Source organism: Oppia nitens, unplaced genomic scaffold (assembly GCF_028296485.1).
Source record: "Oppia nitens isolate AA-2021 unplaced genomic scaffold, nextdenovo-longstitch-racon4-pilon3 scaffold3_pilon_pilon_pilon, whole genome shotgun sequence".
NCBI classification, from domain to species: Eukaryota; Metazoa; Arthropoda; class Arachnida; order Sarcoptiformes; family Oppiidae; genus Oppia; species Oppia nitens.
Window position 1 is genome coordinate 819,913 of NW_026533221.1, and position 14,225 is coordinate 834,137.

Below are 14,225 nucleotides of genomic sequence, written 5' to 3' on the forward strand. Positions count from 1 at the left end.
ATAAAATAATAATAATTTTAATTTCCTATTATATGAGCAATTAATAAAAAATTTTTATATTCAATTGTATCATACAATAGGCTATGGCTTATCTATCAATCAATCTATCGGACTGTCATTTTGGTGGTAAACCGTGAACTGTTGGGTCGATTGTAAAACTATTGGTCAAAATATTTTTAAATTTTTTTTATCAATAGTTTATTGTCGACCAAACAGTCAAACTGTCATTTGATGATATCATTTAATAACAATACAGGAGATAAATGATTCAATGAATATAAAAATCAATATAAGAAAATTCAATAATTTTTGTAATAGCAATTAAAATTAATATGAATTAATAATAATATTAACTATAAACTGTATATTTAATTGCTATCAAAGTTAATATATTTTATTATTAATTAATATAACAAACAGATAAAACATTTTATAATTTTTTTAATTATTTTATTATATAATCAGCACTTGAAACCCAAATGTTATTTATTAGTAATACTATAATAATAATAAAAAAATTACAAAACTTTATATATTTATTATTAATATTTGATAAATTATTAAAAATTTTGATAATAATTACTAATTTACTTTTTTATTTAATAAAACATTTCAATTATATATAAAACTAAAAAATATAATATATTTATAAAATTATAATTATAATAGTTGTTAGATATGAATAATTATTAATTAAATAAATGCTTTTAAATATATAAAAATAAAATTGTTTAAACTAAACTATATATAGTATTTATTATTAACTAAATTATTATTTTCTAAATATAATAATAATAATAATTATTTATTTATTTAATGTTAAATATACTATTTTTCATATATTTATATATAGATAAACAAACTTATCGTAATTGAAATTAAAACTATTTCTAAGTAAAAGTTATAATTAATTACTACTTGAACTTTGTATTATAATATACATTAATTTCCAAAACAAACTTAACATATTTGTAGGTTAATATCTAGATAATATATATACTAGTATACATATTCCTAGAAACTTTTAATGATTTTTTCAAAACTATATGTTAAAAAGTTTTTAAATTATATTAAAATAATTTTTAAAATTTTGTTTATATCCTCTCAATTGGCCTCAACATTAAATTAAATATTATTTAAATCAGTGATCATATTAATAGTAAATTATAGAAATTTTACATTAAAATTTTTTAAAAAAAAACTAATTATTAAAAATTTCTGATAATATACAGTATATATGGAGTATTTTTGAAAAATTTGATAAAATTTTAGTTTATAATTATTAACATTAACTTTTAAAAGATTATAAAAGTTTGTTTTGTAAATATGTGTATATATATATTAAAAATTAAGATAAAATAATAATTATATCTTATATATTATTGTAATTTGTTATTATTGTTTTTAATAATATAAAAACTGTCTAGTCAATAATAATACAAAAATTAATTAATATAGTAAACAGTTTATAAATAAACAAATTATAAATAATATTTACTATATTTAAGTAAAAGTTATATGTTATTAATAAACACTTGAACTTTGTTTTAATATACATGAATATAATATTGTTTTTAAAGTATAAAAACTTAATGTTAGTTAATAATTATAACTTTTAATATTACTTATTGTTAATAATTTTATTAACATATTTTTCTTGTTATAACTAAATAAAGTTTGTCAAAATAAATATGATTCAATTAAATTCAATAGTTTTGTTAATTTTTACTTTTAATGTAATTTCATCGGATATTACTAATACTACTAATAATAATAATAATAATATTTCTAATGTACTAAAAAATTTGTTATACTTTTTAATATATATAGAAGTTATTTATTAATTGTTTTTTTGTTTTTATATATATTTTTAAATAATTTAGTTAACATACAACTCATCGGATATTACTAATACTACTACTAATAATAATAATAATAATAATAATATTTCTAATGTACTAAAAATTTGTTATATTCTTTTATATATATAGAAATTATTAATTAACTGTTTTTTTTGTTTTTAATATATTTTTTTATAATTTTTTAGTTAACAGAAAACTTATCGGAAAATTTTCTTTATATATGCGGTGGTTTTGATGGATCAAAACCGTTGTCTGATTGTTATAAATATAATAAACACACAAATGTTTGGCAATCAATACGATCCATGTCTACTATTAGAAGGGATTTTGGTTTAGTTTCATTGAATTCAATATTGTATGCAATGGGCGGTTGGAATGTAATAAAATAATTAAAAAAACATATTAAAAAATATATTATTGTTTTTTTTAAAAGTTATAAATATTGTAATTTTAGAATACAATTATAAATTTAATAATTTTTAACCGTATTTAGTAAAAATTGTATTTTTTATTTAATATTATTATTAATTATTTAGAATGGAGGGGTACTTAATAGTGTTGAAACATACGATACGCAAACAAATAGATGGAAATCGGTTTCATCGATGAATATATTACGAGAGTATTTATAGCTTATTATAAAATATTATAAAATTTATAATAAGTGAATTTTATTTAATTTTTAAAAAAAAAGTTATTTTGATGCAGCAGTAATTAGTAATACAATTTATGTTTGCGGTGGATATAATGGTAAATAAATTAAAAATAATAATTAGGTTATTCTTTAAAATAAATTTTACTTTAATTTATTTATACATATAGTGTGCACTATATATATATATATATATATATAACTTTATATTGTTTTATTAAGTATATATTTAATTTAAAATTTTACACAATTAGATAATTATTTTAAATCGTGTGAATATTATTCCCAAAACATTGATAAATGGTATTTAACAACACCTATGAGTATTGAAAGACAGAGTTTAGGATTGGTATCACTCGGTGAGGGCTTTCTGTATGCTATCGGAGGTGTTAATAGAAATGGATATTTGAATTCAATGGAAATGTTTGATACAAAAACAAAACAATGGATTCCTAAGGCAAGTATGATATACAAAAGGTTAGTATTTTTCTATTATTTAAAATTTTATTTTTATTTATTTAAATTAAAAATTTATTGATAAATAAATGTGACTCAAATAACAAAAGTTATAGAATTTTTTTTTTAATTAATATTTTCAATAAATTTTTTAAATTAAAGAGGACATTATGGTTCGGCATCATTTATGGACAAAATATATGTTTGCGGCGGTTATGGCAATAGTGATGGAAAATCATGCGAATCATATGATCCGCAAACAAATCAATGGACACCAATTGGTTTATTAATATTAATATATATAAATTTTTTATAAAAATTAATTTAATTGTTTTTTTTGTTTGTATATAAATTGATAAATATATATATATTAATAGCATCAATGAAAAATCAGCGATCACATTTCAAATTGATTGCTTTCGATGATAATTTATATGCTTTAGGTGGCTATGCAGATGCAGGTAATTGAAATAATTAACTTAAATTATTATATTTTATATTGAATATTATAAATTTTTTAATTTAATATAAATTTCTAAAATTAAATATAAATTTTTTAATTTAATATAAATTTCTAAAATTAAATATAAATTTTTTAATTTAATATAAATTTCTAAAATTAATATAAATTTTTTAATTTAATATAAATTTCTAAAATTAATATAAATTTTTTAATTTAATATAAATTTCTAAAATTAATATAAATTTTTTAATTTAATATAAATTTCTAAAATTAATATAAATTTTTTAATTTAATATAAATTTCTAAAATTAATATAAATTTTTTAATTTAATATAAATTTCTAAAATTAATATAAATTTTTTAATTTAATATAAATTTCTAAAATTAATATAAATTTTTTAATTTAATATAAATTTTTAAATTTAATTTAGATGGTACAAGATTTAATTCGGTTGAATTATACGATCATTATACAAATCAATGGTATTATACGACATCATTGCCGCATATAGTGACCAATTATGCGGTATAAATAATAATAATAATAATAATAATAATAATTTTTGTTTATTATAGTAACTAATCATTAGTATATTTTTATTTATTTTTTTTCAGATTACTGTTTTATAAATAAAATTAAATATTATTATTTTTTTGAAAATGATATTTTTAAATATTTTGATTAAACATTATAATTATAGATATAAAAATAGTTGACTTGTGTAAAGTGAATAATATTAATATATATATATATATATATATATTTATTATGCTATTCATGCTTAAAAAATTTAATCAATTAAAAATCAATAAATATTTTCTATAATTGTAATTAAATTTATATAAATTATTATAATAATAATAATAAAATTTTTAAATATAAAGTTTGTCACTGATATTTTAATATTTATAATTAATTATAACTAATAATTTAATAATTAAAATAATAAAAATCAATAAATATATTTGTTTTATAAATGAATCATTAAATGCTTTTATATATAATATTTCAATATATTATTTTCAAATAACAGTTATTTTGAATTAAGGAAATTACATTTATTTTCATAGGATATATAATATAATTTTTTATATAATCATTATTTTTATTAAAAGCGACAAAATATATTAATATTATTAAAATAATTATTTTTACTTATTAGTCATATGCAATTATTTTTAGTCATAATTAATTAATTAAAGTAATATAAAACATTCTATTGAAAAGCAAAATTAAGTATGTTTTAGAAAAATTTTATTTAAAAAAAATTATAATACGATATTATTTTAATTATTTTTAAAACTTTATTATATAAGTTTAGTGTATAACTAACTATATTATATACCCAGTAATTGTTAATTATTATAATAATATAATGATTTGTTAAATGATTAGTAATTTTTGTATATAATATTGAAAGTAATATAAATAAATAAATTGTATAACTTATTATTATTTTTTAAAAATATATTTATTTAATATAATAATTATTTTTTTTTTAATTTTTATGTTTGTCTTCAAGTATGACATCAATTGATGAGACGATAACAGCCAGTAGTCATCAAAACATTGATTTATCGCTAATAAGACAATCATTTAGTCAACGTTTTGGCAATGATTTGACACAACTATTGCTATCTTATCTGAGATTTGATGATAAACTAAGACTTGAATCGGTGTCCAAACAATGGCAACAATTGTTATATGAAAGCCATAACTATATTGACGACAACAACAACAAGAAATATATTGAAAATTATGAAAAACTTATGAAAAAGTTAGCCAACAGACCATTCAGTATAACAATCAATACATCCGATGATTTGATAAACAATTTATGGTTAAAATATAATAATAGTCTTATTCATGAAAAATCAATTATCCATTTAGTTATCGATTATAATACCAATCAAACACCAAATATACTAAAATTGTTTGAAAAATTGGGCAAAAATTTTCAAAAGATTACACTTTACGGCGATATTTGTATCGGCGATAAACTGGTCGGCAATTGGTGTCCAAACGTAACTCAATTGGTATTTCATGAAAACATTTTGCCGACAATTGATAGCCTATCGGTACTACTAATCAATAATAATAATAATAATAAAGTATTATTACCTAAACTGAGAAAAATATCAAACTTTTATATTACTAAAGAAAACGCCGAAAGTTTCGATAGATTTGCCAACATTTATGGCCATCGATTGACTTCAATTGAAATTAATGGTTTGAATACTAATTATAAAAATATTTTCAATCGTTTACAACAAATGTCTGGATTAAAACAATTGACATTAAATTTTAGTAATAATGATTATTATAGTGACAATGATTTTACAAATAATAATTATTTAGTTAAAATTGGCGATAATTGTCGACAACTTAAACAACTTTCACTAATGAATCTCAAATATAAATCGGTTGAAGAGTTTGGGGAAACATTGAAAACTTTAGGCGAAAAAAATTTCAGACAATTAAAACGTTTAGAAATTAACATAATTTTCAACTATATTAACGATTTAACTGGTTTTGAAATATCATCATTGAATCAATTGTCAAAACAATTGACACATTTATCGTTAATTTTGAACGATTGCTGGCATTTTAGTCGGGATTTTCTTCGGGAAAATCCATTGAAATTTCTACCAAATATACAATTTATTGATTTTTACGGTATTATAATAACCGATCAATTGTTGAATTGTTTGTCCGAATTGAAACATTTACGTGAATTAGTTATATCCGAAAAATTATGTATTAATAATAATAATAATAGTTATTCAAAGTTTACCCGAAAAGGTATTAATAAACTTAAGGATAATTGTCCTAAAATTACTAAAATTCGTATAAATACTTATAAATATTTGTAATCATTATTATTATTTTATAATTTTAAGGAAACATTTAAAGTTAAAAATAAATTTATGTAATTAAATATATTTTTATATTAGAATAATTAATTAATAAATCTTTTTTAATACTTTTTATTTAAGAAACTTTGCTTTTTATGTTTTAATATTTTAATTTATTTTTATTTACTAATAAATTTTTTTTATATCAAATTAAAACATTATAAATTTATATAAAAAAAATTTTTGTCTTATTGTTATTATTTAAGTATTAATTTATCAATAATTATTACTATTATATAACATTATTATTATAATATTATTATTAAAAATACTAGAAATGGTTTTAAATTTAATTGAATATTAAATACTATTTACTTAATTATAAAAATTATATTATATCTAAAATTTTATTTTTGTTTTTAATTATTTATCAAACTATTTAATTGGTATAAACTTTTTTTTGTCAATTAAAAATAATTATTTTGTAATAAAAAACTAATAAATATTAAATGATATTATAGTTAATTATTTGCTAATAAAAAATACATTATTATTACTGTAATTATCAATACAACAGTTGTTTTATGTAAAGTTTATTTAATATTTTTTAATTAAATAAGATTTATTTATTTTTTAAATATTAATTTAATTAATAGTAATTATTTTTAGTAAACTATTGAATATAAATTATATTTGATAGAAATTTGCAATTTGCAAACACATTACTATATCATAATTATAATTATTATACAGAATATAACTAATTAACTAATAAAACAAACAAAAAATTGAAAACAAAATACACAATAATTAACTTCTCGACTGAATTCTTGTCGGATCCGATTTGAATGTCTTCTTAATCGGACCGATGGCCGCCTTCTTGAAGGCCATCTCATCCATACGTTTTCTATCTTCCAATTGTTTCATTACTTTCGAGTTGTCCATCGATTCTTTGATGGCTATTATCATCACAAAAAAAACAACAAAAAAAACAATTATTTATAAGATATAATCACCAAAAAAAAAACAACAACTCTTATAGTTTAGACATTACAGGCATAGAATCCTTTCGGTTTGATTGGTAGGTCTTCGGGTTTGTATTTTTTTTGTTCCGGTATTTTCAGATATTGGCGTAGTTTTGGTTGCTTCAGGAGTGTCACCTGACACAGGGATATGAAATTACTGGTACACCAGTACATCAAAATGGCTGATTCAAAGTTCCAGATGAATACCAATGTTATACAGGGAACTACTCGCATGAATGTCTTAATTACGGCCGATTGGGCCGATTTGCTGACACCTGATGGACAGCGGATCAGTTAAACAAAACCAATAGTTAATAATAAAGATTCAAACAATCAGATCTATATATATATATATATATATATATATATATTGTGTTATATAATTACCGGATTCAACGCCCAACTCGAGTGCCGCCCATAGACTAACGGATGTAATGATTGGCAGTATATGTAAGGGATCGGGAACAGTTAGGTCGACAAACCACATCATACCGCCCAGTTTTAACGATTCGACCGGCAGTCGGGCCATACGTCGGAGTGTCATAAAAAATGTGATGAAAACGGGCGCCTAATATAGACAATTGAATGACAAACGGGTTTATAACTAACTAATCTGTGATTACAGGTCTCCGCACACACACACACACACACAACAATACTACATACCTGTGCCATTGGGACCAACATATTCTTCAATGGATTAATACCATTCTTTTTCATCAGATCTTGCGATTGATGGAGATATTTCTGAACTATTGATTGTTTAATCAATTCAATTGGCAATTAGTTGAATAAGTTAAGTGAGTGATAGGGATAGGGATAGAGACCAATAAAATTAAAAAGTTTGGCCAAACACTTACACTCGAGTTGATTGCCGGCCAGTCGTGCGTTAGTCGACTTTTGCTGAAGTAGTTGTAATTCAGGCATAATCTGGTTCATCAACATTGCATTCTCTGTTTGGGTTTGTAATCAACAATTGATTTAACAAATAATTATTATTTAGAAAAATTAAAAAAAAACATTTATCGGTTAAGACAGGTATGAGACACACACACACACACAATAATAGTCCGGCAAACGGAAGGTGCGGTCAAGTAAAACAACTAATAAACAACTAAGTGATACTATAAACTGTGGATAAATAGATGGATGGATGGGATTACGGGGGGAAAGGCATATGAAAAATATAGTTGTTTTTTTGTGCCGATGATTGGGCTTAATTGGGTGACACCATAAAAGTTCGGGTGGGTGGGTGTAGTGTGTGTTTACTGTAATGGACAGTATGCCGGTCGGGTGGGTACACACTGTTTCAATTGAACATACTTTGAGCTTTGATGACCAGCGGAAACATTGCTATCCGAAAGCATAGTGTGGCCACGGCTATGGTCGCCCACCACGGCATTACCGAATGAAACGATTCCAACATATGTAATACCCATCCTATCGGGTAATAATAATAATAATAATTAAAAAGTAATAACTTTTTTTTAGTACACATACCCATTGGCGTATAATTGGAGGCCAACCCGAGTTCAGTGATCGGCATATTGGTCATTATTGTCTCGGCCATTGCCGACATGTCTACCGAATCGGACAAATCAATTAGTTGTTGTTCATCGGCGGTAGTAGTAGTAGTGGCCAACGGAACCGATTCTGGTTTGAACACAATGTCACCGCTTGTACTGAGACACCGATAGGCTATTGTTGTCATTGCCGCCGACGGCGACGGCGGTAACAGTCTTGTTGTGTTAAACAGCAGCGGTGATGATCGGCTGCTACGGCGGCGGCCAGACATCGACGACAACAACTGTCCACTTGTTAATTGATTTTGTTTGGTGTCGACAACAATCGGCTGTTGTTGTTGTTGTGTCCGCTGTCGACAACACATTGTCATCGTTGCCGCCGCCGCTGTCGGTGTCCTGTTATGTGTCCACTGATGTAATGATCGCGAGTTGACAACAAAGACAATACTGTTGTTGTTGTAGTGATGCTGTTGTCGGCGGCATCTGATGGCCGCCAATCGGTGGCCAAACTTTATACACAAAGACATCTATTATATAATGTCTGTCCGCCCGATAATGACGTCGGTTGTCGTTTGAATTGCCGGTCAATTAGTTTGTCTAACAGTTTAATAAACACATTGTGTTTACACTTAATGTTTATATACTGTAATATACAGTAATATATACACAACACGTGTTGTATTTATATTATACTATCACTGAATGGCAGCACTCTATGTGTGTATACATTACATGTATATGTACTGTAAATTAACAGTAAATTTACAGTAATTTATGTAATAATGTAATATTTTAATTTATAATTTTAGAAAATAAATAAATTATTATTACTTATAGTTAATATTATAATACAGTAAATTTATATTTTTAAATAATTTAATCAATTAATTATAGTTTATGTTTATAAATAATTATACAGTAGTTTATGGTTATAATAATATATATTATTAAAAAATATATGCATTATTACTAAATTATTTATCATTATTTTTTTTAGACTAACTTTTTTTCTATTAGTATACGGTTATAACTAGTGCATCAAAAAATATTTAATTAAAATATAATACATATTTTGTCGATAAATATATTCAAAAAAAATTATATATGATATAAAATGGTTATAAAAATAATATAAGTAATATAAATGTTAGTATAAATATTACACAATAATTATACAAAATTATGTATTAATTTAGTTAATAAAATTAGAAAACAAAATTTAAGTATATTTTTTAACAGTTTTTTTATCTATTTAATTTTTATGATATCAATTTGTTAATTAATTATATTTTTCATTTTATTTTTTTTACTAAATTATTATTAATACAATTGAAAGCAATTATTTTATTACAGTATCAATGAGTTTGCAAATTGCAATACAATTTGAATGCTTTCAAAATACATTACTGGAAAAAAAATTACATATTAAAAAAAATTTAGCTAAACTATTGTATGGTTACTAAGCCTATTAATATTTATATATATATATATATATTTAATTTACAAATAAATATTGTTATACACAATAATATAATTAATTGGGTGGGCTGGGGGTTAAATTTAAAAAAACAATATACGTGTAAATTATATATAATTATTAATAGGCTTTTTAAACAGCAATACAATGGGTTTTGTGGTTTAGATTTTAAAAAAAAAAAATATTTTTTTTATTATTTAAATATCCAGTAATTCAATGATATTGTATTTTGAAATCATTTGATTGCATTGCAATTTGCAAAGTCATTGATAATAATAATAATAATAATAATAAATAACTATTGCTTTCAATTGCATTATAATTAATTTAGTTATTATTATTACCGGTAATATAATTACTTTTATTCAACGTATGGATACAGTAAAGTGTATTCAAGTTATATGAGTTATAATCAATTGTTAATTTTATATATTAAATATCTAAACTATACATTCAATTTTTTTTATAAAAAATGACCAATGTCTTAATTGTAGAAAATAATAGGAAACTGAATATTATTGTAATTAGTCATTTATTTTATTAATTAATTGTAAAATTAACTACTGTTATATTAACTTTACTACTATTTCGATGGTATTATCTAGTTAATTTATTACAATTAATATTTATTTTTTTAAAAAAATGATCAATTACAATAATATTTTGTTTAATATTATTATCTACAATTATGACATTGGTCAATTTTCTAAATGAATGTATGGTTTACTTTAAATATTTAATATATAAACTAACAATTGATTAACTAATTAATAATAAAGTATTATTATTATCACTGCATTGTATAATTAAAATTGTAAGTAAAAAAACATTTATTAATTAATAAAATTGTTTTTTAATAGATTTGTACTTAAAAATAATAATTATTATTATTATTATATTTCAAAGTATGGCATCATATGAGGAGACAATGAGTTGGCCATCGATGGCAAACACTACGGATTTTACAAGTGATTTGACGATTGAAAATCGACAATCATTTGATCGTTTTGGCGATGATTTGTCACAACTATTGTTATCTTATCTGCCGTTTGATGTTAAACTAAGACTTGAATCGGTGGCCAAACAATGGCAACGACTGATACCATTGACTGTCGAAGAGATTAGATTTGATTACGGCTTTCGGCGAATAACCGACGATTCGTTGGCCAAACTGTTGTCAAAGTGTCCAAACATTACACGAATTTATTTTGTCGACAATTCGTTGGTTGGATTGGCTAACAATCCGATGGTATTGCCATTGATTTGCCAATACTGTCATCACTTACGACACATACATATTGAATACGATTCTGTAGACAACCTATCGCTAACATTAACCGATCAATTGTTTACCGTATTTGGCAAACAATTGTCGACAATTGATATCCATTGTGAAAATCATTTGAATGACTTAACTAATGATTTCATCAATAATCTACTGATGTGTACAAACTTATCGTCATTTAGTTGTATTTTATTCAATAGATTTCAAATGATTAACAAACAATTGATGAGACAATTGTTGACGACTTCAAGTAGTGAACCATTGATTCTTAAGAGACTAAACAATCTGAAGATCAACTTAATTGATAAAGAAATGGTCGATATTTTCAGTGATATTCACCGACTATATGGCGGCCGACAATTGAAACAATTGTCTGTATGTTTTGTTGGTCTCAATAATAATGATCTTAAAGTTATAACTAAAGTTATGACAGATTTGTCACAAATGAAACAATTAGTCGACTTAACAATCGATTACTTAAATGTTGATAATCTATGGCTAGAATTGTCTCCAATGTTGTCATCGATTGGTCGCAATTGTCAACGATTGAAAAGTTTTCGGTTTCATTTTGGATTCAATAATTTCGGCGTAAAAAACAGTATCAAAAATGGTAACGATTTGTTGACAATTATTTCCAATAATTTTAGACAATTAAAAAGATTATCGTTGTTTACAACTATTGATTTGATTGGATCTAATAATACTAATAATAATAATTTGATGAATGGTTTCAAACGGTTAACACATTTAACAATCAGATCGATGAAGATGTCGACCAACGATCAGTTTATCGATGATATCGTTGCTAACTGTCCTCGACTTCAATACTTAGAATATAGTGGTTATCGTATTGACGCAAATGTATTGATCAAATCGTTGAAACAATTAAGACAATTGCGTTCAATTGACTTAAACAATGTCGACGACAACGATATTGATTTGGATGCCATTAAAAGTATTGGCAAAATCAACAAAATTATTATTAATGAATATAAGGGTTGGGCTGAAGATTAAAAAAATGTTATAATTTATCAGTAATTGTGTTGTATTTAATAAAAATTTTAATAAATAATTAATAAACTATTAAATAATATTTATAGATGACTAGTAATTTATATATATATATATATCTCACACACACACACAGTATATACAGTAGTTATCAATCATTTTATATAAAGTATTTTATTAAACTATTTTATGAGAGAAATTATTGTTACATAATTTGTATTTTTTAAAATAAAACATTTATGGGTTAATAGTATAAATATTTCACATGTACTAGTAATTGAATTATATAAAAAAAATTTAATTTAATCTGATTTATAATACTGTAATAACATAATGAATACAATAACAACAAAAATATTAAATATATATATATTATTTTATAGCAGTATTGAAACATTTTTTAATTACTTAATTAAATTAGTACTTTTAAAAATAATAATAATTTATTTTTAGGATTATTATAAATAAATAAATTATATATTTTTTTATATTGAAATATCAGGTGTCGTCAGTTAACTGTATTGTAATCAATGCAAAACTATTGGTCAGTAAACTAAATATTATATTTGATATTATCTGATCAATACTTTTGCATCGACCAAAAAAACAGTTTTAGGTGGTGCGGCACTACACAAAAAACATCCCGGTCCACAAAATAGACAGTCCCTATAGATCCATAACCGGTACGGCAATCATATTTTTTACCCGACTTTTTTATCGGCTGACTGGTCCGTTCAATATCATTAAAATTTGCAAACCATTCAATAATTGATCCGATGATCCGAATTTTGGTCCAATACCTGATAAATATTGAAAAATCGGCGGTGTATTTGTTGGGGGGGGTGTCTTGTATTATCAAACAGTCCCATCACAATGGCTGTCAACCTCTCAACACTTGTGAATGGATTGACTATAATTTTTTTTATATATGTATTTCCATTGCCCCCCCCCAAAAAAACAAATGGTACGGTATATACAGTATAACCGATAGGCCATACCTAAAGATATGATACATAAAGTTATATATTGAATATACTGTATATATATTAACGATTCATATAAGAAAATTAAAAAAATTTTAATATTACATATAAGAAAATTAAAAAAATTTTAATATTATTATTAAATTAAAAACATATATATATATATTCAATATTATAATTATGGCTACCGTTTGAAAATAGTTGGCCCGATATCCTAGTTGGACTCATTAGCCGGCATTAATTGTATTTCCGTTTCCTGACCAATAGTTTTGCATCGACCAACACCGCTAGGATGGGCACAGTTAGGTGCGGCCACCACTACCAACAACAAAAAAATGACAGTCCAATAGATATACATATTGTTCATAACATACAGACACACACACACATACTTTTTATATATATATAAATAGTTTTTTAAAAATTATTTTTAATATATTATAAATCCTAATAATAATCACCTTTTGCTGTAGTATTTTCATTGGCCATTAAACGGTGCACCGGTAGGTTCAAAGCACATACACCTATAAGTGTCAGTACATTCACATGTTTAATGAAGTTTTTCATTATAAGATATAATGTATTAAAATTATAAACTATTATTTAGTTATATATATTAATAAATACTTTAT

At 23.0% G+C, this 14,225-nt stretch overlaps 2 protein-coding genes across 2 annotated transcripts; one reads left to right on the forward strand and one right to left on the reverse strand.

Moving 5' to 3' along the window:
* Window positions 1–2,058: 2,058 nt before the first annotated feature.
* Window positions 2,059–4,109, forward strand: LOC128958823 (kelch-like protein 18). Its single transcript, XM_054304763.1, has 8 exons — window positions 2,059–2,239; window positions 2,399–2,484; window positions 2,557–2,612; window positions 2,769–2,991; window positions 3,133–3,251; window positions 3,348–3,431; window positions 3,865–3,959; window positions 4,049–4,109. The coding sequence occupies exons 1-8, from the start codon at window positions 2,168–2,170 to the stop codon at window positions 4,061–4,063; spliced, it is 750 nt and encodes a 249-aa protein (XP_054160738.1). The 5' UTR covers window positions 2,059–2,167; the 3' UTR covers window positions 4,064–4,109.
* A 2,990-nt stretch (window positions 4,110–7,099) lies between these two features.
* LOC128959001 (mitochondrial inner membrane protein OXA1L-like) lies at window positions 7,100–9,488 on the reverse strand. The gene is made up of 7 exons (XM_054304971.1): window positions 8,815–9,488; window positions 8,638–8,754; window positions 8,175–8,267; window positions 7,981–8,066; window positions 7,702–7,882; window positions 7,344–7,589; window positions 7,100–7,248 (listed from the first exon to the last, which is right to left on the reverse strand). Exons 1-7 carry the CDS (start codon window positions 9,362–9,364, stop codon window positions 7,100–7,102), a joined length of 1,422 nt encoding a protein of 473 aa, XP_054160946.1. The 5' UTR covers window positions 9,365–9,488.
* Between the last annotated feature and the right edge of the window lie 4,737 nt (window positions 9,489–14,225).